This window comes from Oncorhynchus mykiss, chromosome 7, assembly GCF_013265735.2.
Source record: "Oncorhynchus mykiss isolate Arlee chromosome 7, USDA_OmykA_1.1, whole genome shotgun sequence".
In the NCBI taxonomy this organism is placed as follows: Eukaryota; Metazoa; Chordata; class Actinopteri; order Salmoniformes; family Salmonidae; genus Oncorhynchus; species Oncorhynchus mykiss.
In genome coordinates, this window is record NC_048571.1 from 12,807,230 (window position 1) to 12,834,369 (window position 27,140).

Consider the following 27,140-nt stretch of genomic DNA (forward strand, 5'->3'; position numbering starts at 1 on the left):
CGGGCTCTGGCTGGGCCACTCAAGGGCATTCAGAGACTTGTCCCAAAGCCACTCCTTTGGGACAAGGTCCTGAGTGCTCTGGAGTAGGTTTTCATCAAGGATCTCTCTGTACTTTGCTCCGTTCATCTTTCCCTCGATCCTGACTAGTGTCCCGGTCCCTGCTGCTGAAAAACATCCCCACAGCATAATGCTGCCACCACCATGCTTCACTGTAGGGATGGTGCCAGGCCAAACAGTGCAATCTTGGCTTCATCAGACCAGAGAATCTTGTTTCCTCATTCCTCATCCTCTAAGAGTCCTTTAGGTGCCTTTTGGCCAACTCCAAGCGGGCTGTCATGTGCCTTTTACTAAGGAGTGGCTTCCGTCTGGCCACTCTACCATAAAGGCCTGATTGGTGGAGTGCTGCAGAGATGGTTGTCCTTCTGGAAGGTTCTCCCATCTCCAGGTTAGTAAACTCGCTACAATCATGCAGTAATGTTACAGTGTACAGTCAGTAAGCAGTTTAGCACTTACACCGGCGGGGCCCAGTGGTAATAAATGAGTAAAAACCAAAAGCTTACCTTGACTTGGAAGAGCTCCAGTGTTGTGTTGGATAGTCATAGCCAGCTAGCTAACATAACATCCTTCTGTTTGAGTACGCTAAACTAGCTTGCTGCATTTGCTAGCTAAGCAAGTCAAACAAAGGAAATTACAGTCTCCCTCTTGCTTCTCCTTAATTTTGGAAGAAATTAAATTGTTCAAAACTGTTCAACTATTGTCTTTCTCTCTCTTTGACTGAACTACTCACCACATATTATGTACTGCAGTGCTAGCTAGCTGTAACTTATGCTTTCAGTACTAGATTAATTATCTGATCCTTTGATTGGGTGGACAACATGTCAATTCATGCTGCAAGAGCTCTGATAGGTTGGTGGACGTCCTCCAGAAGTTGTCATAATTACTGTGTAAGTCTATTGAAGGGTTTGAGAACCATGAGCCTCCTCGGTTTTGTATTGAAGTCAATGTACCCAGAGGAGGACGGGAGCTAGCTGTCCTCCGGCTACACCATGGTGATACCCAACAGAGTACTGTTGAGGCTACTGTAGACCTTCAATGCAAGTGTATTTTAATACATTATTTGGTGACTTGAATATATTTAGTAAAGTTTTATCTAAAAAGGATAACGTTTAATGTTTTACTATTTCAATTTTTATCAAATTCACTGAGGATGATGGTCCTCCCCTTCCTCCTCTGAGGAGCCTCTACTGGTCCATTGTTGTCCAAAGGTTGCTACCAGCCGCTAAACTAGATGTCCCGTTCTTCCAGGATGTTGGCCTGAGGTAGGACTACATAGGTTTAAATAGTGGAATAGGGTGGTGGGGTTGTAATGAGTGTAGGGTTAGATGGTACCATATTTTACCTTTTTCATGTAAAGTATAAAGGATTTATACCCCAGTCTAGTTGGTGGCGGTAATGCAACATTTATTGGATGCCAACCGCCGTTAAACCTCATCGAAGAAGAAGACGAAGAACGCTAAGCAGAATCAGAGAGAGAGGTTTCAATCAACATTTCTTTGATAAAGCTGCTTTCATAACCATTGCTAATATGTCAAAACTACAGATGTTGAATGTGTTTGTCACGGAGCGTTTGTCAGCGGCTGCTATGGAGATATTCGGAGCCGTGGAGAAGACCGTAGCAGAGTATCAGGAAGAAATCTGCCGTTCAGCGGAGGAGAACGAGCGTTTACGCAGGCTGTTGGATTTGGTTAGCAAACCAGAGATAAAGTTACACAGAGCAGGTTCGTACAACATTCTGTTGTTGTAACGAGATTTGACTAATAGACTAGATTAATGTTTATTTTCGATTTTTTTTTAACCGTTATTTTATCATGGAGTCATTCGTGTGCAGGGTTGCCAGGTCTAGCTAACATTTCTAGCCAATGACTACTCGAAACCTGCCACAAGGCCTGAAAACTAGCCCCAATTTGGGGGGTTGCAGTAAAAGAGGATTTGCCACGTTTATCCAGTAAACCCTTTTCCATAACGTTATCGAGCGAATTAAGAAGGAATATTCGCGTCACGACGTAAGAATCTAAATGCGTTTTCCATGAAAATAATAATTATTGCGAGCTAACGTGATGTAATCGAGGAATTTTAACATGTCGCAAGAGGAAAGACAAATCGCCCTTATTAAACTCGCCAGATCATTTTCCATCAACGGATGTCGATTTAACTCGTTTGACTGCTATGATTGTAAATCAATCCCATTTGTGAATGTGCATAACTATACATAAATCCGACAGAAGAGTTTGAGTGATGAAAGTTGGACAGAGGATCACAATCTCTGCGCAAGACACACTTGGACGAATTTTAGGCAATTTTCTGGCAGTTGTGTCCTTACGTGCCAGCAGGGTTGGGTAGGTTACTTTCTAAATGTAATCCATTTGTTACTAGTTACCTTTCCAAAATGTAATCCGTAATTTAATTTTTGGATTACCCAAACTCAGTAATGTAATATGATTACATTCCGTCACGTTCCCCTTAAGAGCCATTATAAAAATACAAAAATGTATGTTTACTTTATTTAACCTTTATTTAACTGTTGAGCCACATCTATTGCAGAATGAAACAATGTTACATTTTACATAGCTGGCCATATATGGATGTTAAATTTTACTTTATAGGGTTGATTATGTCGGTTTCTGACCATTCACTTTCTACTATATATAATAATATAATTAAATTATATCTTTACATTAAAAACCAAAGTATTTCAGAATTCCAGTCATTCCAATAAATGCTATACACCTTGATCTTCAAGAATAGGACTTGGAAATATGTGTAACCGATGTGAAATGGCTAGCTAGTTAGCGGTGGTGGCGCTAATAGTGTTTCAGTCGGTGACGTCACTCGCTCTGAGACCTAGAAGTAGTGGTTCCCCTTTACAGTGTTTGTTTACATTTACAATGTTTTAGAAACATTGGAGTAAAACAAGCTTATATTTTGGGTTCTCATGGAATGTGACAGTTGAACTAAGCTCATGAGGCATTTATATGTTATATTCTTCAAGAATCAATTGAGATATATATATATATATATATATATATATATATATACAGGACCAGTCAAAAAGTTTGGACACACCTTCTCATTCAAGGGTTTTTATTTTCTACGTTGTATAATAATAGTGAAGACATAACTATGAAATAACATATGGAATCATGTAGTAACCAAAAAATAAGTACTCTACTTGATGTCTAAGATATGCCAGCCAATGTGTCATTCTCCACATTTTAATGTCAGTTTTTTATTGTGGACTTTTCCCGGAGAGGGAGTTCCATAACGGCCATTTCAAATGTCCACTCGAGACTCAAGAACTGCTGCTGTCACACCTCCTTCCGCCCCTCCCCATCACTCATTCAGTAACAGCCCCCCTCACTGCCTGAAAGTCAGCAGCAACCGGTCACAGTAAAATGGATATATCTTTTTTTTTTTTTTTTAAAGAAATGCGATGGTGACCGCAGTGCAGAGTAGGCAAAAAACCTGCAGCCCAAGAACAATTCACCCGCAACATCGTTTTCCAAGTAGCCCAAATTTCGGGGAAAACCACGGGCATGGCAACCCTGCTCATGTGACACGTTATGATGATATGTTTAAAGGAAGAGGCAATACGAACACGCCTGGTTCCCAAATTGATGACGTATGTCGCGCAGTTGAGAGTCGAGTGGAGACGAATGGATTCGGTTCAGTCAGTCATTCTGGTGATACTAGTTTATGCTGGCTAGTTGTCACAGCAGCATTGCGCTAGTTTAAACGTGTAAAAGACAGTGATGCTTATTTCGATGGGCGAGGGAGAAATAACTTGTGGTATTGGTCACCATCTGGATATCACCCTGATATGCCAATTAGCTAACGTATCGAGAAACTCGATCCATTGGAATACTGCGTTTACTTGATCTTATTTAAAAGAGCGCTCCGTTAGCCACGCCCCAGGACATTGCTTGACATTTTGCAGACACGTTTTAATAGGAAGAAACGCCTCTCAATTTAAAATGGGTCGGTGACGTCACTCTCAGACCTTGAAGGAGTTGTTCCCCTTGCTCTGCAAGGGCCGCGGCTTTTGTGGAGCGATGGGTAACGATGCTTCGAGGGTGACTGTTGTCTATGTGTGCAGTCTGTCCTTCACTCTTGATTGCCGAGCACTGCTGTCCTGCAGTAGGGAGAGGGACGTAGCTAGATAGTCTAGCCAATTGCCAATATCAGGCCAGAGTGACAGCTAGAGCACATTTATTGTAGTGATTTTCACCGAAAATGTACAACTGCGACATAAAAAAAAATCAACAATGGAATGAAGTCCCAACTTCGGCAAACAAGTTTACAATTCTCGACAGGTTACGTGGGTACAGTAAGTATGAGGCGTGACTGTAAACATCTTTGATATCAAGCATCTCAATCACGTCGCGTGATTTCGCATAGGTTGTTTGGTGACCCGTTACAAAATAGAACTAGCTAGCTGAGGACGACTGACTGAACCGAATCCGTTCATCCCCACTCAACTCTCTGCACGACATACGTCATCAATTTTGGGCACCAGGCTTGTCTGTATAGCCTCTCCCATGCTAAAGAGCTTCGTCTCTTCCTCGGTCGTCACTAGATACCACAGCCACAAAGTCATACATCCCTCCTATTTCTAACATGTATCTTCATAAAATGTGATTTTAAACTTAACCACACTGCTAACTTTATGCCTAATCTTAAGAAAGGTTAAATAAAAAAATATCAAAAAGCACATCTTAGCCAATTTTGACTTTGTGGCTGTGGAAACGCTTTCTCTCTGGCTATAAGCACCCTCGAACGAAACTCTGGTTCACCAACATTGCTTTGTATAAATCACGTGCTGGGGGAGCGGCTCTAAGGACATTCCTGACCCGTAAACGACAAACCAAAATCTAAAACCAACCCTTACCTTAACCCTAACCAAACCATTAACCTTAACACTTAACTTAAACTAATTCTGAAATAAAATACATTTTTGCAGATCAGGAGTGCCCTTAGTCTTTTCTGTGCTGTTTAGTGTAGACTAGTCAACAAAATCGTCTTATTTTTGAGCACAGAGAGGGCTTCCAAACAACATTTCTGATACTTTATTAAAGCTGGAATATGTCCTTTTTTGGCCAACTGACCAAATTCACATAGAAATGTAGTTATAGATCTGTCATTCTCATTGAAAGCAAGTCTAAGAAGTGGTAGATCTGTTCTATATGTGTTAATTCTCTGCTTCCCATTCTTAAGTTTATTTTTTTACTTTCAGTTTTTTACACCAGCTGAAAATACAATATGTTTGGTTATGGAAAATATATTTCACAGCAGTTTAGATGGTACAATGATTCGCTACACTATGCTTGCTTGTTTTGTCACAAACTGAAATAAGGCAAACTATTAGAATTTTAGCAACCAGGAAATGACTGAGCGATTTCTGCATAGTGCACCTGTTTAAGATATATTGTTTCCCTCCAGACTTCCAGGTGCTGACTCCTGCCGTTTACCCTGAGCAACTTAATTGTAAGCAGGAGTGGAGCCCCGGTCTGGGGCAGGAGGACCCAGAACCCACACAGATTAAAGAGGAACAACAGGAGCTCCTACTCAGTCAGGAGGACTCACCTCAGCCCTCACATCTTTACCAAAACCAAACTGTGGATGACGGAGAGAGGGTTATTCTACCTATCATCATAACTGAAGAGATCAAAACAGAAGCTGATGGAGAGGGCTACATAGTACCAGAACCAACCAGTGATCAGCCCCTTTCAGTTCATCCAGACTGCTCTGCTGCAGTGGAGAAACCATATCGGTGTCAACAATGTGACAAAAGCTTCACACGTAAGGGACACTTGACCATCCATTCAAAGATACACACAGGAGAGAAATCTTATCTGTGCAAACAATGTGACAAAAGCTTCATCCAGAAAGGCGACTTGGACAGACATACAAGGGTACACACAGGAGATAATCCATACCAGTGCAAACAATGTGGCAAAATGTTTAACCAGAAAGGAAGCTTGACAATCCATTCAAGGATACACACAGGGGAGAAACCTTATCAGTGCAAAGACTGTGACAAATCCTTCAACCAGAAGATGGAATTGATATTGCATATGAGAGTTCACACAGGGGAGAGACCATATAATTGTCCTGTATGCAAGAAAGGTTACATGGCATTAAGCTATTTAAGACTTCATCAGCGTGTTCACTCCGGGGAGAAACCTTACCAGTGCAAAGAATGTGGCAAATGCTTTGGTTATAAAGGAAGCTTGAAGTCTCATATGAGCACTCACACAAAAGATTCAGCCTGAAGTGAGAACAACAAATGATTACTCACTTGAATTTCTTGTTACGTCCAACTTGTAAATAATTTATGTTCTATTTTCTGGCATTTGACAACTAAACAAATGTAGTTATGTGAGAGGAGTGATAAAACATCAGTCAGTATCAGATTTGTAAGCTCATTTTAGCTCTCACTTTTTTTGGATACCTACTGGCCAGGACAATGAGGGAATTTGACCATGCTGGCCTGGCTGAAAAGTGATTGCATCCTTTTTGAAACCAGGCTGCCTCCCGGGCATGAGCCATTCCTCCCTCACCGCTCTTGCCTGGTCACATGACAGGCCATAGTCCGGTGCACCGCGGTTCAGCCTAATCAAACTCCTGCACTGCTGGCTTCAGGAAGTCGTTACAGCTGTGTCTAGCAGAGCACACACTTGGATTCCTAAACAACAGGAGTTCATATTCAATTGTTTAACAATACATACAGGATATTTGGGCCACTATCTGTACTTTTGTCTGCATGTTAGAATATTGAAGTAGCCTATTATGTCTTTGTTGACTATATGCAGCAAATATTTTGTATGTTTTATTTATTCATGTTTTTGTGTGTGGGGGGGGGCGGGGGGATAGATCAGCTTTAATATTGCAGACAGATTGTGGCTTTCAATGTAATTGTCTGCATCATTTCTCCCATATATCTCTGAACACCATCCAACATTGATTTCTATTTGCCATATGTTTTCCAACTGTGCTGCTGTTCAGAACAGATGTTCTGAAACTCTACACATTCTATATTTGACATGAGTTATCTTGTTATTTTTAGTCCCGCCCCCAACTCCACTCAACCCCTCACATCCATCTCTGAACATCATAATGTTTTGATTGCTATTTTCCAGAACAAAGGACAGATTTCCACCGGTCTAATGTCCATTGCTCGTGTTTCTTGGTCCAAGCAAGTCTCTTCTTCTTATTGGTGTCCTTTAGTAGTGGTTTCTTTGCAGCAATCGACCATGAAGGCCTGATTCATGCAGCCTCCTCTGAACAGTTGATGTTGAGATGTGTCTGTTAGATGAACTCTGAAGCATTTATTTGGGCTGCAATTTCTGAGGCTGGTAACTCTAATGAACTTATCCTCTGCAGCAGAGGTAACTCTGGGTCTTCCTTTCCTGTGGCAGTCCTCATGAGAGTCAGTTTCATCATAGCGCTTGATGGTTTTTGCTACTGCACTTGAAGAAACATTCAAAGTTGTTGAAATTTTCCAGATTGACTGACCTTCATGTCTTAAAGTAATGATGGACTGTCATTTCTCTTTGCTTATTTGAGCTGTTCTTGCCATAATATGGACTTGGTATTTTACCAAATAGGGCTATCTTCTGTATACCACCCCTACCTTGTCACAAAACAACTGATTGGCTCAAACGCACTAACCTCTTGGTGTTAGGGGGCAGTATTTTCATTTTTGGAAAGAAAACGTTCCCGTTTTAAACGGGATATTTTGTCAGGAAAATATGCTAGAATATGCATATAATTGACAGCTTTGGATAGAAAACACTAACGTTTCCAAAACTGTAAAGATATTGTCTGTGAGTATAACAGAACTGATGTTGCAGGCGAAAGCCTGAGAAAAATCCAATCCGGAAGTGCCCCAGGTTTTGAAAGCGCTGCGTTCCAATGACTCCCTATATGGCTGTGAATGTACCATCAACGAGCTTACGCTTTCTACGTATTCCCCAAGGTGTCTACAGCATTGTGACGTAGTTTTACGCATTTCTGTTGAAGAATAGCCGTATGGGGGCACATTGCGTAAGTGGTCACATGGTGGCTCCGAGAGAGATTCTCGTGTAAAGTGCAGAGGTAGCCATTACTCCAATCGGTCCTAGAGAAAAAAGGAATTGTCCCGACGGATATATTATCGAATAGATATTAGAAAGACACCTTGAGGATGGATTCTAAACAACGTTTGCCATGTTTCTGTCGATATTATGGAGCTAATTTGGAATATTTTTCGGGCATTGTGGTGCCCGCAATTTTCGGGCGATTTCTCAGCAGAACGTGAAGAACAAACGGAGCTATTTCGCCTACAAAAATAATATTTTGGGAAAAATGAACTTTGGCTGTCTACCTGGGAGTCTCGTGAGTGAAAACATCCGAAGTTTATCGAAGGTAAACTATTTAATTTGATTGCTTTTCTGGTTTCCGTGACAAGTTTGCCTGCTGCTAGCAAGGCATAATGCTAGGCTATGATAAACTTACACAAATGCTTGTCTAGCATTGGCTGTAAAGCATATTTTGAAAATCTGAGATGACAGGGTGATTAACAAAAGGCTAAGCTGTGTTCCATGAATAGGAATATTTTCTAGGAAGATTTATGTCCATTGCATTATGCTAATTAGTGTCAGATGATGATAACGGTCCCATTCACGGGCTGGGTGTCACTACAGGTTAAGAAGGAAAGAAATTCCACAAATGAACTTTTAACAAGGTACACCTGTTAATTGAAATGCATTCCAGGTGACTCCCTCATGAAGCTGGTTGAGAGAATGCCAAGAGTGTGGAAAGATGTCATCAAGGCAAAGGATGGCTACTTTGAAGAATCTCAAACATATTTTGATTTGTTTTCCACTTTTTTGGTTACTACATGATTCCATATGTTAATTCATAGTTTTGATGTCTTCACTATTATTCTACAATGTAGAAAATAGTAAAACAGTGTGTCCAAATGTTTGACTGGTACTGTAATATATATATATATATATATATATAACATTCTATTGGTTGCAAGAATTTTGTATAATAATTAAAAATGAAAAACACTTGAATACGCCGTCATTTTGTGTATCAGTACATCAAAAATCTCTTCCCAACTATTTTGCAATATGACACAGCGGTCATTTTTTTGGTCCGTAAAATAAACTGGTATACTTCTTTTCTTTTATCACCATTTTCGTTAACCAATGCAGGGCCGACAGGCAAGTTTCTTTCTCCCCCCCTTCCACTTGCCTCTTCCATTTTTGCACTGATGCTGCAATTAGTTGGTTGTAATTTTGGGTAGAGCAGACATTTCCATATATTTGTGTTAGCTGCATGTGTGACAACTCCACCAGTCCTATCTATGATATAATTTACAAAGATTATACAGTTAAAAAAATAATCTCCAAAATCATGATTTTCTAATCAATATTTGAGTTGAACCGTTACTTATTGTAATATTTGTTCCGTCTTTTCTGGTGGATTAAACTGAAATTGCAACCAACTTTCTACAGCTTGTTTTAAAAATAGAGATATTTTGGAGATTTAATTTTTAAATAACCGAAAGTGAGAGGTTGAAATCTGAATAAGGGGGAAAAGGCCATTCTTGAACATGGGGTGAGAAGACATGCTTACTAATCTGCTAGAGAACCAGTACGGATTTAAGTATAACTTTGTATGACTGAAGCCTTTAGTGAGAGGTCTAATGCTTTAATATTTAATCATTTCTGCCCTCCGAGTTCATATTCATTATTTAAATAGGCCTGTTTAATTTTGCCTGGTTGAATATAAAATGGAATATTTTTTGCACATAATTTAAACAAGTCACTAGGTGTAGGCAAGGCCATAAGTAAACTGGGACATGACTAAAGAGTTAATCACGGGACTTTTCCACAAATAGGCAGGTATTTTCCTTTCCATGGTTGCAAGATCTTATCTATTTTTACTAACTTTCTATTAAAATGTATTGTAGTGAGAATTTCTTTCTTTCGGGATATGAAAACAGTATGTTCTCCAACCCTAACCACTCAGCCTCTACCCAGATGGTCATGCGTCATCGCAATCTTCGCTCTCTCTATCCCATTACTCTCTGCTCTTCTATCCTATCATCTCTCCCTTCTGCTAAATCCTTCTCCCCCCTGATTCTGCCTCTTCGACCCCACTCTCCTCCCTTTCCACATCCTATGACTCAAACTGTCCCCTTTCCTCCCGGCCGTGTTGGCCCAGCCCTCCTGCTCCGTGGCTGAGTGACTCATTGCGAGCTTACAGAACAGGACTGCAGCCAGCTTAGCAGAAATGTAGGAAAACTAAACTTCCGGAGGACCTATCATCCTTTCACTCCCGCCACTCTACCTTCTCTTCCTCTGTATCCACTGCTAAAGCCACTTTCTACCACTCTAAATTTCAAGCTTCTGCCTCTAACCCTCGGAAACTATTTTTCACCTTCTCCTCCCTCCATCCCTCACTCCCCCTTCCTCTCTACGGACGACCCCATCCCCTTCTTCAGACCCTCTCTGGAGACCTTCTCCCATTCCTCACTTCCCTCATCAACTCATCCCTGACCACTGGCTTCTTGACCCTTAGCAGTCAGGCTTCTTCTCTGAGTCATGGAGGCTCTCCCCACTGCCAAAGCTGACTCTCTTTCCACTGCCTTAGACACCGTGAACCATCAGATCCTCCTCTCCACCCTCTCAGGGCTGGGTGTCTCAGGCTTTGCACACCCTTGGATTGCATCCTACCTGCCAGGCCGCTCTTACCAGGTGACGTGGAGAGGATCTGTGTCTGCACCACGTGCTCTCACTAATGGTGTCCCCCAGGGCTCAGTTCTAGGCCCTCTCCTCTTCTCTCTATTGGTCGTGGAAATTCTAACCAGAAAGGAAGACAGAGACTGTAGATTCCTCAAAACAACTTATTTTATTATAAGATTTGCAATAATGGAGCAGGTGCAACAGTCAGGAGCCCAACAAACAACAGTTGGTTCTCAGCCTTTATAGGAAAATACAACCTCTTGTCTATGTGGCATTTTAGCAGGGGTGTGAGATCATGGTGGGAGCATAGCATACAAACAAGTGATAATGGCAGTTTTGTTACTCCTTTCTGCTGATAAAATTGTCGCTGCTGCTCAAGCTAGCCTCTGTGCTCTTCATATCTCCACACAGCTGTGCCCTTGAAAGATGGGAAAAGAAGAGGATGGACCAAAATACGGGTCACTCAGACGGCCCTTTTGTCACTGGACTCGTGACTAAGTTACTCAGAAACAAGAGAGGAAAAACACTGGCTTCTTCTTACATGATAGAAACAGACAGTGGAAATGTTCAGGTTTAAGGCGTATACAAATTATGTGCATAACAGAGTTTGTATTTTTGTCACTATACTATACACCAAGTCACTCAGCTCCATCATATCCTCACATGGTCTCTCCTATCATTGCTATGCGGCTGACACTCAACTACTTTTCTCCTTTCTGACACCCAGGTGGCGACACGCATCTCTGCGTGCCCGGAAGATATCTCAACATGGATCTCGGCCCACCACTTCAAGCTCAACAAGACAGAACTGCTCTTCCTCCCGGAAGGCCTGCCCGCTCAAAGACCTCTCCATAACAGTTGACAACTCCACAGTGTCGCCCTCCCAGAGTGCAAAGAATCTTGGTGTGACCCTGGACAACACCCTGTCGTTCTCTGCAAACATCAAAGCAGTGACATGCTCCTGCAGGTTCATGCTCTACAACAGCCGTAGAATACGACCCTACCTCACACAGGAAGCGGTGCAGGCCCTAATCCAGGAACTCGTCCTCTCCCGTCTGGACTACTACGACTCGCTGTTGGCTGGGCTCCCCGCTTGTGCCATTAAATCCCTGCAATTATCCAGAATGCTGCAGCCCGCCTGGTTTTCAACCTTCCCAAGTTCTCTCATGTCACCCCGCTCCTCCTCACACTCCATTGGCTTCCAATCGAACCTCCCATCCACTACAAGACCATGGTGCTTGCCTACGGAACAACAAGAGGAACTTCCCTTACCTACATTCAAGCTATGCTCAAACCCTACACCCCAACCAGAGCACTCCGTTCTGACACCTCAGGTCTCTTGGCCCTCCCACCCCTACAGGAAGCCAGCTCCCACTCAGCCCAAGTTCTTCTCTGTCCTGGCACCCAATGGTAGAACCAGCATCTCCCTGAAGCTAGGACAGCAGAGTCCCTGCCCATCTTCCAAAAACATCTGAAATAATCCTCCTCACCTCAAGATTTTTGGTGTATCATCTTCAAATAATATTTTTGCAGGAATCTCCATGCAAATTATTTTGCCGAAGATTGTATCACCGCCGGGCTGGGCAACCTGAGCTTTTGCTATCTCATCCGCTATCTCAAGTCCCACACAAACCGCCACCATAGATTTTTTCAACTAACCTGTTCTTGGCGATCATTTCTTAATTCTCGATTCCATTTGCAGGTGGTTCTATAAAAACAAGAAAACTCAGAAAGATATTAAATCCATGTTTTGTACCCTGCGAGGAGGTTGCTTGCCATTTTAGCTGCCACACATCTAACATTTCCCAGCATTTTTTCAGGAACTAGTCATTTCTATGTCAACGGCCACGTGTAGAAGTAGATGACAGCGCATAACAAAGTGCGACCAAAACAAAGATCTACACACATGGAAGAGGCATATCTCACTCGATACAAAACATGTATGTAGTATCTCTCGTTGCCAAGAACAGGTTAGTTGAAAAATCTCTGGCGGCGGCTTCTAAGGAGCATTCCTGGAACGCCCTGTAATGGACATTAAAAGTATCATCGTTGATAACCATCATCAATATGTGCAAACTACAGTTGTTGAATACGTTAGTCACCGAGCGTTTCTCGGCGGCTGCTGTGGAGATATTCGGGGCCGTGGAGAAGAACATAGCGGTGTCAGGAAGAACGAAGGTTACGTATGTAACCACAGTTATGTGAGCTATTGAATCATTCCAATATGGTATCCTTCAATAAGGTATCCCTCCGCGCAGCAGGACACATTCTGAGTAAGGATTTCAGATTTGTACCTGGTAGTGCTGAGGCTGCGGCAAAACCACTTAAATAGCTGCCGCTGCACTACTTCCCCCTCGTGTCCTTTTTCGAGGTGCCATAGATCACCGACAGAGAGGATTGGAGTGATCCGGTAGCCCACATAACCGTGGTTACTGATAAAATAATTTTAATGTTGAAAGATAATGATTAAATAATTCCTCTCTGAAACCTTATAACTGTATGAAATTGATTAGAATCATAAAATTATCTGATGATGTGTGTAGTTTTAGTCGGAATTAGGTTAAACAATGTATCTGTATAGTGGAAAAACACAGACTGTCTGAGCAAGGCGTAGCTCAGGATTTGAACTTGTGTGTGTGCCGAAGAAAATACAGAGAACAGTTCAACTGTGTTTGAACCGACCTGGCAGGAACTCTGAGGAACCTATGAGAGCACAGGGAGTACTTCTCAAGGTTTCCCTAATCTCGGGGGAATGGAACTGTCGGCTAGGCAGTGATACACAGTGGTGAGAACTCTGGAGAAGGATAAAACTCACCTACTGTTTGTGTGGAAGTATGTGCGTAGGATACCTACTGTTTGTGTGGAAGTATGTGCGCAGGATACCTACTGTTTGTGTGGAAGTATGTGCGTAGGATACCTACTGTTTGTGTGGAAGTATGTGCGTAGGATATCTACTGTTTGTGTGGAAGTATGTGCGTAGGATACCTACTGTGTGTGGAAGTATGTGCGTAGGATACCTACTGTTTGTGTGGAAGTATGTGCGTAGGATACCTACTGTTTGTGTGGAAGTATGTGATTAGGATACCTACTGTTTGTGTGGAAGTATGTGATTAGGATACCTACTGTTTGTGTGGAAGTATGTGCGCATCTATAAAATGGATGTCTTTGTATAATGGACTTCAGAACGTTCTCTGAATAAACTTTACTATCTTTTTGCATAAGAGTCTTTGACTTATTATTATTAAACCCATGGTCTTACAGATCTCGGGGATTGGTCAAAGCTATTGATTGTCAGTTATTATCATTGGGATTGAAAATTCTCGTGACAGTTACATATGTAACCTTCGTTATGTAGCACTATATTGGATCACTCCAATATGGTATCACAATACAAGATTAATCGGTGAACTATGTAAGGGCCAGACAGAAAACAAAGTCCCATAGAACTGAGCTCAGGGCAGTCATAGTTGCTGTGTCGCTCCGTCCCCACTGAGGGAAGAGGAGGCAACACCCAGCACAGCCGTCCCAACCTTATTGGCGGGGGTAACATTGACTCAATTGTACCTAGAAAAAGTGCTATACGATGCCCAACTGGCCGAGGCGAAAATGTAATTGAGGGGAAACTCCTCAGAGCAGGGCCCACCATGTAGCTACTCCTCTAATAGAATACGCTACTACAACAGAGGTCAGAGGCCAGCTGTCCAGCCAATATACTGCAGTAATAGTGTCCACAATCCAATGTGAGAGTCTTTAGGCTCTGTAGGCTCTGTCCCAGAACTTTCTCACTATAGAAAACGAATAGCCAATCAGACTGTCGTATTGCCTGTGTAATGTAAGTGTCCAAGGTTCTGGCCGGGCACAGCACACACTTGGGGAAAAACACCCATCTCACGAAGGGGCATACAGTGCATTTGGAAAGTATTCAGACCCCTTCCCCTTTTCCACATTTTGACATGTTACAGCCTTTCTCTAAAATGGATTAAATCAAATTTTTCCTCCTCAATCTACACACAATACCTGATAACGACAATTCGAAAACACTTTTGTAAATGTATTTAAAAAATAAAACATAAATACCTTATTTACATAAGTATTCACACCCTTTGCTATGAGACTCAAAATTGAGCTCAGGTGTATCTTGTTTCCATTGATCATCCTTGAGATGTTTCTACAACTTGATTGGAGTCCACCTGTGGTAAATTCAATTGATTGGACACAGTTGACAGTGCATGTCAGAGGAAAAACCAAGCCGTGAGGTTGAAGGAATTGTCCGTAGAGCTCCAAGACGAGTCGAGGCACAGATCTGGGGAAGGGTGCCAAAAACTTTCTGCAGTATTGAACATAGTGGCCTCCATTATTCTTAAATGGAAGAAGTTTGGAACCACCAAGACTCTTCCTAAAGCTGGCCGCCTGGCCAAACTGAGAAAATGGGGGAGAAGGGCCTTGTCAGGGAGGTGACCAAGAAGCCAATGGTCACTCTGACAGCGCTCCAGAGTTCCTCTGTGGAGGTGGGAAAATCCTCAGGAAGGACAACCATCTCTGCAGCACTCCACCAATCATGCCTTTATGTGGCCAGACGGAAGCCACTCCTCAGTAAAAGGCACACGACAGCCCGCTTGAAGTTTGCCAAAAGGCACCTAAAGGACTCTCAGACCATGAGAAACAAGATTCTCTGGTCTGATGAAACCAAGATTGAACTCTTTGGCCTGAATGCCAAGTGTCACATCTGGAGGAAACCTGGCACCATCCCTACGGTGAAGCATGGTGGTGGCAGCATCATGCTGTGGGCATGTGTTTCAGCGGCAGAGACTGGGAGACTAGTCAGGATCGAGGGGAAGATGAATGAAGTAAAGTACAGAGAGATCCTTGATAAAAACCTGCTCCGGAGTGCTCAGGACCTCAGACTGGGGTGAAGGTTCACCTTCCATCAGGACAATGCCCCTAAGCACACAGCGTAGACAATGCAGGAGTTGCTTCAAGGAATGTCCTTGAGTGGCCCAGCCAGAGCCCAGATTTGAACCCGATCGAACATCACTGGAGAGTCCTGAAAATAGCTGTGCAGTGACGCTCTCCATCCATTACCTGACAGAGCTTGAGAGGATCTGCAGAGAAGAATAGGAGACTCTTCCTAAATACAGGTGTGCCAAGCTTCATACCCAAGATAACGAGGATGTAATCGCTGCCAAATGTGCTTCAGCAAAGTCCTGAATAATGGGTCTGAATACTTATGTAAATGTGATATTTCAACATTTTAAACAAACCTGTTTTTGCTTTGTCATTATGGGCTATTGTGTGTAGATTGAGGGGGGGGGGGGGGGGAACAATTTCATCCATGATAGGATATGGCTGTAACATAACAAAATGTGGAAAAAGTCAAGGGGTCTGAATACTTTGAATGCACCGTACAAGTTTTGCTCAAAGCAGCCAACTAAAGTAATGTAGTTAACATAAGTTCAATCACAAAGGCTGGTCTGAGTGCATTTCCTGTTTCATTCAGTAGTACAGCACAATTCACAGTTGCATTTCATCATGGGCACAGTGGGAATTTATATCTGTGATGTTTAAATTATGTCTTACCCCCAGAGCGAGAAAGTACATCACTTCTAGCAGATCTCCTTGCTGAGGGCGGCGTTGATCATGCACTGCTTCTCGTGGGGTGAGCCTGATGTTCCGCATATCATGTCTATGTGTTTAACATGGGGAAAAGGGGACACAGTCAAAATTGATGCACCTACAAAGTCACTGTTTTACACAATATTGTATCATATTTGATGAGTTACTGACCTGTCTGTCTACAGGCTTGTCCTGCTGTAGTCTCCACAACCGGATCACACTGGCACTGGATGTCCATGCACTGGATGTCCATGCACTGGATGTCCATGCACTGGATGTCCATACACTGGATGTCCATGCACTGGATGTCCATGCACTGGATGTCCATACACTGGATGTCCATGCACTGGATGTCCATGCACTGGATGTCCATGCACTGGATGTCCATGCACTGGATGTCCATGCACTGGATGTCCATACACTGGATGTCCAAACACTGGATGTCCATACACTGGATGTCCATGCACTGGATGTCCATGCACTGGATGTCCATGCACTGGATGATAATGCACTGGATGTCCATGCACGGGATGTCCATGCACTGGATGTCCATGCACTGGATGATAATGCACTGGATGTCCATGCACGGGATGTCCATACACTGGATGTCCAAACACTGGATGTCCAAACACTGGATGTCCATACACGGGATGTCCAAACACTGGATGTCCATGCACTGGATGTCCATGCACTGGATGTCCATACACTGGATGTCCATGCACTGGATGTCCATGCACTGGATGTCCATGCACTGGATGTCCATGCACTGGATGTCCATACACTGGATGTCCATACACTGGATGTCCATACACGGGATGTCCATACACGGGATGTCCATGCACTGGATGTCCATGCACTGGATGTCCATACACTGGATGTCCAAACACTGGATGTCCATACACTGGATGTCCATACACTGGATGTCCATACACGGGATGTTCATACACGGGATGTCCATACACTGGATGTCCATGCACTGGATGTCCATGCACTGGATGTCCATGCACTGGATGTCCATGCACGGGATGTCCATACACTGGATGTCCAAACACTGGATGTCCAAACACTGGATGTCCATACACGGGATGTCCAAACACTGGATGTCCAAGCACTGGATGTCCATGCACTGGATGTCCATACACTGGATGTCCATGCACTGGATGTCCATGCACTGGATGTCCATGCACTGGATGTCCATGCACTGGATGTCCATACACTGGATGTCCATACACGGGATGTCCATACACGGGATGTCCATGCACTGGATGTCCATACACTGGATGTCCAAACACTGGATGTCCATACACTGGATGTCCATACACTGGATGTCCATACACTGGATGTCCATGCACTGGATGTCCATGCACTGGATGTCCATACACGGGATGTCCATACACGGGATGTCCATACACGGGATGTCCATACACTGGATGTCCATACACGGGATGTCCATACACGGGATGTCCATACACTGGATGTCCATACACGGGATGTCCATACACGGGATGTTCATACACGGGATGTCCATACACGGGATGTCCATACACGGGATGTCCATACACTGGATGTCCATACACGGGATGTCCATACACGGGATGTCCATACACTGGATGTCCATACACTGGATGTCCATACACGGGATGTCCATACACGGGATGTCCATACACTGGATGTCCATACACTGGATGTCCATACACTGGATGTCCATACACTGGATGTCCATACACGGGATGTCCATACACGGGATGTCCATACACGGGATGTCCATACACTGGATGTCCATACACTGGATGTCCATACACGGGATGGACTGAGGGATGCACTCCTGTTGGACTGGAACACAAAGAGACATGGTCAGTGGTAGGTGTTTTTCAATGCTGTATCACCATCTTTATCTGGACAGAAAACAAATTGTTTCTCATACTCAACACCCAATCCTCATGCCTTATTGTTTGTTCTTGTTTCCCAATCAACAGTCTGGATCTTCATCTTCTGCCATGGTGGATGAGCTACCTTTTCTGGTAAATACAGGGCCTTTTCTCTTTCCCACCGGAAAAGGGCAGCTACAGACCCAAGTGTTGTCACTGGGTTTCCGGTCCATCCACCTGAAAGACAACAAAAGTTACTTTTACCAGCTAGCTAAATTGATTACTGAAATTATATCTACATTAAAATACCATAACCCACAGACTTGACTATAGTAACAGTAAAATAGACTGGGCTTTGGTCTATCTGCACATCTAAAATCATACTATGTGGATGGGATATTTCTGCTGAGATGAAGGAATTATCTTTAATGCTCAACTAGATGATCAGGACAGTCTGGGTTACTATTTGCCAGAAGAGGTGAAGTATTGCAATGAGCTATACAACTACTTTTGATTCTAATTCTCAAGAGGAAAGTTAAAACCATCAGCCATAAGGTCACTGAAGAGGACCAACAGTGATAGGGGGATTGTCTGAAAAGTACTGACATGCAGGGATATAACATAAGGATTTTGGGCACTGGCCAGCAGACCAAGATTTCTACATTCAGGTCCTAAATCTGTGGCATGCGATGTTTATAAAGAAACATTTTCAATAAAGAGGTCACAACATTCATTATGCTATTATATGCTAGTTGTCCATACACGGGATGTCCATACACTGGATGTCCATACACGGGATGTCCATACACGGGATGTCCATACACTGGATGTCCATACACGGGATGTCCATACACGGGATGTTCATACACGGGATGTCCATACACGGGATGTCCATACACGGGATGTCCATACACTGGATGTCCATACACGGGATGTCCATACACGGGATGTCCATACACTGGATGTCCATACACTGGATGTCCATACACGGGATGTCCATACACGGGATGTCCATACACTGGATGTCCATACACTGGATGTCCATACACTGGATGTCCATACACTGGATGTCCATACACGGGATGTCCATACACGGGATGTCCATACACGGGATGTCCATACACTGGATGTCCATACACTGGATGTCCATACACGGGATGGACTGAGGGATGCACTCCTGTTGGACTGGAACACAAAGAGACATGGTCAGTGGTAGGTGTTTTTCAATGCTGTATCACCATCTTTATCTGGACAGAAAACAAATTGTTTCTCATACTCAACACCCAATCCTCATGCCTTATTGTTTGTTCTTGTTTCCCAATCAACAGTCTGGATCTTCATCTTCTGCCATGGTGGATGAGCTACCTTTTCTGGTAAATACAGGGCCTTTTCTCTTTCCCACCGGAAAAGGGCAGCTACAGACCCAAGTGTTGTCACTGGGTTTCCGGTCCATCCACCTGAAAGACAACAAAAGTTACTTTTACCAGCTAGCTAAATTGATTACTGAAATTATATCTACATTAAAATACCATAACCCACAGACTTGACTATAGTAACAGTAAAATAGACTGGGCTTTGGTCTATCTGCACATCTAAAATCATACTATGTGGATGGGATATTTCTGCTGAGATGAAGGAATTATCTTTAATGCTCAACTAGATGATCAGGACAGTCTGGGTTACTATTTGCCAGAAGAGGTGAAGTATTGCAATGAGCTATACAACTACTTTTGATTCTAATTCTCAAGAGGAAAGTTAAAACCATCAGCCATAAGGTCACTGAAGAGGACCAACAGTGATAGGGGGATTGTCTGAAAAGTACTGACATGCAGGGATATAACATAAGGATTTTGGGCACTGGCCAGCAGACCAAGATTTCTACATTCAGGTCCTAAATCTGTGGCATGCGATGTTTATAAAGAAACATTTTCAATAAAGAGGTCACAACATTCATTATGCTATTATATGCTAGTTTTTTTTTTTACTTGTAAGGAGGGTAATGTGCATTGTACATGTAACTACAGTCTGTGGTTATCTATACTGAAAAAAATCTAAACGCAACATGTAAAGTGTTGGTCCCATGTTTCATGAGCTGAAATTAAATATCCTTGAAAGGTTATTTCCCTCAAATGTTGTGCACAAATTTGTTTACACCTTGTGTTGGAGAAAATAAAAGGCCACTAAAATGTGCAGTTTGTCACACAATGCCACAGATGTCTCAAGTTGAGAGAGCGTGCAATTGGCATGTTGAATACAGGAATGTCCACCAGAGCTGTTGCCAGAGAATTCAATGTTAATTTCTCTACCATAAGCCGACTCCAACGTCTATTTAGAGAATTTGGCAGTACATCCAACCAGCCTCACAATCGCAGAACATGTGAAATCACACCAGCCAAGGACATCCACATCCAGCTTCTTCACCTGTGGGATCATCTGAGACCCGCCACCTGGACAGCTGATGAACTTGAGTATTTCTATTTGTAATAAAGCCCTTTTGTGGGGAAAAACTCATTCTGATTCACTGGGCCTGGTGATGCCAAGAGTGTGCAAAGCTGTCATCAAGGCAAAGTGTGGCTACTTTGAATAATCTCAAATTATTTTGATTTGTTTAAAACCTTTTTGGTTACTACATGATTCCATGTGTTATTTCATAGTTTTGATGTCTTCGCTATTATTCTACAATGTAGAAAATAAGAAAAATTAAAAACCCTTGAATGAGTAGGTGTGTCCACACTTTTGACTTGTATATTCACCTGTATTTACTCCACAAAAATGAAACACTAATTTGCTACTAATGTAGCTTTCATAAAGAACTACAATTCACTATGGGAAAAATTTATGGTTGAAAGGCGATTGGAACCATTTCCCTGTTTGACCACTAGATTTGATGGGTATTATGATACCTCCACTGTGGGGCTCTATTGCAACTTTAATTAGAAGGTACTAACAGACAAGGCAAAGGCATGAATAAAACGGCGTCTTGGGACCCACATTGAAACCGAGGGCAAAACTCTGCTTTGTCCAGGTAATGGGCTGGATCCAATAACTGGTTTTCCATGAAATGCTCCAAAACAGCAGGTGGCGCTAATGTAATGCAGTATTTTTTTCTGCCGACCAGCTTTTGTGAAAGGAGAACACTATCAATTTTTTTTTTTTTAAATATAGAAATTGTTGTTCAAATGGCGCTAAGCAGATTCTTATAGAAAGGTTTCAACCAATATTTATTTGATAAAACGAACAACTACACTTTCATAACCATTTCCAATATGTCGAAACTACAGTTGTTGAATGTGTTCGTTACCGAGCGTTTGTCGACAGCTGCTGTGGAGATATTCGGGGTCGTAGAGAAGACTATAGCGGAGTATCAGGAAGAAATCTGCCGTTCAGCAAAGGAGAACGAGCGTCTACGGAGGCTGTTGGACATGGCTACCAAACCAGAGAGAACATCGCACATAGCAGGTTTGTAGTGAAATACAGTTGTTGTACGAGATTTGACTTGTAGACCAATAGATTAGATTAATGTGGCACATTGTGATATGCCAAAGGGGAGGTGAAGGGTGTAGCTTCATCCCAATATGGCGACTGGATTAAGGGCGAGTATAATGAAGTGGGTACGTCAAAAGCGCTCTGCTATGGGTTAGACGGTTTTTATTGGTGCTTTTTATTTTTCTCTGGGTTCTTACCATGCTGCTCAACTACTTTCCATGGAGCTACTGTACCGCAAGAGTTTGGATGTCTGTTTTCAAGCTAGAGGACGAGTCTGAGCATTGGTGGAAAAAGTACTAAAGTGTCATACATGAGTAAAAGTAAATATACCATCATAGAAAATGACTCAGATAAAAGTGAAAATCCTAGTAAAATAAAGTACTACTTGAGTAAAAGTATTTGGTTTTAAATATAGTAAACACTAGCACCGCTGGGCCTCGAGGGACCCCCTTTATGCAAATGAGTCATTCTGACTGCAAAATTCTAACAGTGTAATTAATACATTTCATATGCTATCACTGAAATAATAATTTGATTGTGTTCATGATGGTCTTTGGTAACATTGGAAAATATTTGTTCCCTGATTCCAAGTAACAAAATAGCATTTTCATTAGTTGATGTAGGCTATATGTAAAAACACAAATTTCACTTTTAAATCAATTTTATTTGTGGGGAGCCTTTGTTACACATATGAAACAGAAACTATATAATATGCGTTGGAACATGGTAACAGCTTCTTTTTATAAGTACTTTTGTTTTTACAAAATACTAGGGCTGAGTGATATGGTCAAAATATCATATCACAGTATTTTTCTAAATGTTAACAGTATTTGATGGTACTTTATGTTTTTGAATATAAAAGTTAGACATTTGCTTTATGAGTAGTTCTTGACCCTAGGGTGGCAACACACGTTATTTCAATGGGTCTAACTCATTCTAATTGTTTTCTACTGTTCAATTAAACTTCAACTCAAAATAATTTCCTGCACTCATTTGAGATTATTTCCACACTGTCACGTAGGGCTGCACGATATGGGCAAAAAAAAGTGAGGTAGCCTAGTGGTTCAAGCATTGGACTAGTAACAAAGGTTGCAAGATCGAGAGCTGACAAGGTAAAAAAAAATCTGTCGTTCTGTCCCTGAACAAGGCAGTTAACCCACTGTTCCTAGGCCGTCATTGAAAATAAGAATTTGTTCTTAACTGACTTGCCTAGTTTAATAAAGGTAAAATAAATTTAAAAATTAACTTGCGATTTAGATCAACACTTGTGTGAACTATTGGAATCATGGAAAAATGATTATTCTAATTATATAGCTAGAAGATAATAGTGGACACTTTGAATACAGTGTTGTTTGACAGGACACAAACAAAAATACCAGTGAGGAGTTAGTGTCAGGGTAGGAACCAAAGTGATGGTCAGTGTTTCTTTGGGTACCCTATAATCTCTCTCTTAGCTACTTCATGTAGCTAACATATTTAAGCTTTGCCTATTCCTCTTTGATTTAGAAGATACTGTTGCACAAACAACATGCTGTTTTAGGCCTACACCATTACTGGTATCAGGTTGTATAGCTAGCTAAGTTTGCTTCGACTCAGTACATTTACTAGCTAGCTAGCCAGATAACTAGCGATTAGCAGCTAACACAACTTAGCCACAACTTGCTAAGAAAAGACAAACTAGCAGTTTGTAGATGTTGTAGATTAAGAAGCAAAGTGGAAACAGCATCGTAGTTATCAACATTGTTCCACGTGCTGCATTGAACATGCAGACTGAATGCAAGTGTCCCGTGGTCGAGCAACAACAAATGCACTCCTTGAGTGACAGGGGGTGGGGTAGGGCTAGGTCTGTGTGGAAAGCGGCATGAGAGAGCAGTGACTGAAGTAGGGGAGTAAACTATAAAAGTGGACATTACATACAGTGTATCACATTTAACAAACCAAACATTCAAATACCCTTATAGAAGGTAAAGTAAAAACCCAAACCGGTCCGTGCATCAATACCAGTATATAGTAATATACGGTATACCGCCCAGCCCTACGACTGTCCAGTAAACAACTAACCAAAATCTAAAACTGATCCTTATCTTAACCCTAACCTAACCTAATTTTAACTCATTCTGAAATTAAATATACACTGCTCAAAAAAATAAAGGGAACACTAAAATAACACATCCTAGATCTGAATGAATGAAATATTCTTATTAAATACTTTTTTCTTTACATAGTTGAATGTGCTGACAACAAAGTCACGCAAAAATTATCAATGGAAATCAAATTTCATGGAGGTCTGGATTTGGAGTCACACTCAAAATGAAAGTGGAAAACCACACTACAGGCTGATCCAACTTTGATGTAATGTCCTTAAAACAAGTCAAAATTAGGCTCAGTAGTGTGTGTGGCCTCCACGTGCCTGTATGACCTCCCTACAACGCCTGGGCATGCTCCTGATGAGGTGGCAGATGGTCTCCTGAGGGATCTCCTCCCAGACCTGGACTAAAGCATCCGCCAACTCCTGGACAGTCTGTGGTGCAACGTGGCGTTGGTGGATGGAGCGAGACATGATGTCCCAGATGTGCTCAATTGGATTCAGGTCTGGGGAACGGGCGGGCCAGTCCATAGCATCAATGCCTTCCTCTTGCAGGAACTGCTGACACACTCCAGCCACATGAGGTCTAGCATTGTCTTGCATTAGGAGGAACCCAGGGCCAACCGCACCAGCATATGGTCTCACAAGGGGTCTGAGGATCTCATCTCGGTACCTAATGGCAGTCAGGCTACCTCTGGCGAGCACATGGAGGGCTGTGTGATTGACTTGGAGTTACATTGTGTTGTTTAAGTGTTCCCTTTTTGAGCAGTGTATTTTTGTAGGTCAGGAGTGTCAGTATAGCCTTCCCTGTGCTGTAGTGTAGACTAGTCAACAAAATAGTTTTATTTTTGAGTGCAGAGAGGTCTTCCAAACAAAATTACAGGTATTGTATTAAGAAGTCAATATTGATTGACTATATTTTTTCCCCTCCAGACATCCAGCTACTGACTCCTGTCGTTCCCCCTGAGCAGCAGGAGTGGAGCCCCAGTCTAGAGCAGGAGGACCCAGAACCCACACATATTAAAGAGGAACAACAGGAGCACAGACTCAGTCAGGAGGACCCACCTCAGCCCTCACATCATTACCAAAACCAAACTGTGGATGATGGAGAGATGAGCACTCTACCTATCATCATAACTGAAGAGATCAAAACAGAACCTGATGGAGAGGACTACAGAGTACCACAACCAACCAGTGATCAGCCCCTTTCAGTTCATCCAGACTACTCTGCTGCAGTGGAGAAGCCATATCAGTGTAAACAATGTGGCAACAGCTTCACACGTAAGGGACACTTGACCATTCATTCAAGGACACACACAGGAGAGAACCCCTATCAGTGCAAACAATGTGGCAAAAGGTTTAACCAGAAGAGCAACTTGACCATCCATACAAGGGTACACACAGGAGAGAATCCCTATCAGTGCAAACAATGTGGCAAAATGTTTAACCAGAAGGGACACTTGACCGTTCATTCAAGGATACATACAGGGGAGAGACCATATCAGTGTAAAGACTGTGACAAAGCCTTCAACCAGAAGATAGAATTGACATTGCATATGAGAGCTCATACAGGAGAGAGACCATATATCTGTCCTGTGTGCAAGAAAGGTTACATCGCATTAAGCTATTTAAGACTTCATCAGCGTGTTCACACAGGGGAGAAACCTTACCAGTGCAAATAATGTGGCAAATGCTTTGGTTATAAAGGAAGCTTGAAGTCTCATATGAGCACTCACACAAAAGCTTCAGCTTGAAGTGAGAACAACAAATGATTACTCACTTGAATTTCTTGTTACATCCAACTTGTAAATAATTATTATATTTCCTGCCACTTGACAACAAAACAAATGTAGTTGTGTTAAAGGTTTTGTTTTTTCAATTTATGTTTTCAGGTTGGACTTTAGGATGTATAGCACTTTAGCACGTTGGAGGCAGCGATGTGTCACCTCGTTAGTCAGTATGTGTTACACCTGTGCTGGCCCTTGTGCTATTTAAGAGTGGCTGGCCCAGTGCTTCAGTTGCCTTGAATTGAGGATGTTCGGTCAACACCTTTTTAGTTGGGTCTCCCTATTTCATTTATAGAAAAATGTTCATTTGTCTGATCTTCCCTGTATTTTTGTTTTGCTCAACTTTTTGGTTTGTTTCCTGTCTTTTAAGTTTGGTGTGGGTTTTTCTTGTGTTGGCCTCTTCTTGGGCAAGTTTAGTGGGTGCTCGTGGTGGTTGTCATTTACATTCCTGTTGTTGTGACTAGTCAACTTTCAGTGGATACCCCAACGAGTGTCTTTCAGAACCCCTCGTAAAACCCTGCCTGTTTCGTTTTGGTTGTCAGTAACTTTTTGTTACTTCCCCCTTCTGTTTGAGCAACGTTATTTGGTTTTGTAGCTAAGGAAAGTAACAATGTGCGTGTGGAGTGTAAAGCATCACTCTATCCAATTTGTAAGCTCATTTTGGTGCTCACTTTTTTTGGATGCCTATTTGCCGTTATAATGAGGGAATTTGATTATGCTGGCCCGGGTGGGCAGAGTTTGCACCAGGTGAAAAGTGATTGCATCAGTTTGAGACTATGCTGCCTCACGGGTGTGATCCAATCACATGACAGGTCATAGCCAGGTGCACCGCGGTTCAGCCTAATCAAACTCCCTCACTGCTGTATCTAGCACAGAGCACACATTTGGATTTCTGAACAACGAGTTCTTATTCAATTGTTTAACAATAACGTACAGGATATTTGGGCCACTATCTTCTATCTGTACTGATGTTAGAATATTGAAGTAGCCTATTACGTATTTGACAATCTATATAATGCAGCAAATAATTTGTTGTAATAAAGTACTTTTTAAAGAATGGATGTCATTCATATTGGAGGATGTATTAAACCTGCCTATCAGCTCTATTTCCTGCCTCCTACCCCAACCCTATCCTGACCTATTAGGGTGATGGGAATGTATCTGGGCCTGTTTTCATGAAGCATCTTGGATGAGTGCTAATCTAGGATCAGATCACTCCTGTCCATTCATTATAATTGAAAAAGCTGAACTTATCCTAGATCAGCACTCCTACTTTGAAACGCTTTGAGAACACAACCCCTGACCCTGTGTTACTGTTTGGGATCAACATTTACCTCCTCCTAGTTGGTGTCTCCTGGGACATGATGATTTAAAGGTGCACCAAAGACATTATAGTATGAAAATGGGTAGAAACTGCTTCTCGAACAGAAATTCCGATCACACTTGTAGGCGATGCAATGGCGACATTGGCTAGCTAAGTGAATGCGCAGAAACGTCATTGGGT

At 42.3% G+C, this 27,140-nt stretch overlaps 2 protein-coding genes across 2 annotated transcripts; both read left to right on the forward strand.

The window, feature by feature from the left end:
- The first annotated feature begins 1,246 nt into the window (after window positions 1–1,246).
- LOC110527316 (zinc finger protein 239) lies at window positions 1,247–7,317 on the forward strand. The gene is made up of 2 exons (XM_021608508.2): window positions 1,247–1,778; window positions 5,497–7,317. The coding sequence occupies exons 1-2, from the start codon at window positions 1,469–1,471 to the stop codon at window positions 6,327–6,329; spliced, it is 1,143 nt and encodes a 380-aa protein (XP_021464183.2). The 5' UTR covers window positions 1,247–1,468; the 3' UTR covers window positions 6,330–7,317.
- Window positions 7,318–21,367: 14,050 nt separating this feature from the next.
- Window positions 21,368–27,109, forward strand: LOC110527318 (zinc finger protein 239). Its single transcript, XM_021608511.2, has 2 exons — window positions 21,368–21,736; window positions 24,783–27,109. Exons 1-2 carry the CDS (start codon window positions 21,544–21,546, stop codon window positions 25,529–25,531), a joined length of 942 nt encoding a protein of 313 aa, XP_021464186.2. The 5' UTR covers window positions 21,368–21,543; the 3' UTR covers window positions 25,532–27,109.
- Window positions 27,110–27,140: the final 31 nt, after the last annotated feature.

What these genes read in the sequence shown, in the direction of transcription:
- LOC110527316 (XM_021608508.2), top strand. Translation starts at nt 1,469, where the DNA reads ATGCCAACCGCCGTTAAACCTCATCGAAGAAGAAGACGAAGAACGCTA. An exon ending in GATAAAGTTACACAGAGCAG is followed by an intron (nt 1,779 to 5,496) that starts GTTCGTACAACA and finishes GTTTCCCTCCAG; the next exon opens with ACTTCCAGGTGCTGACTCCT.
- LOC110527318 (XM_021608511.2), top strand. Translation starts at nt 21,544, where the DNA reads ATGTCGAAACTACAGTTGTTGAATGTGTTCGTTACCGAGCGTTTGTCG. An exon ending in GAGAACATCGCACATAGCAG is followed by an intron (nt 21,737 to 24,782) that starts GTTTGTAGTGAA and finishes TTTCCCCTCCAG; the next exon opens with ACATCCAGCTACTGACTCCT.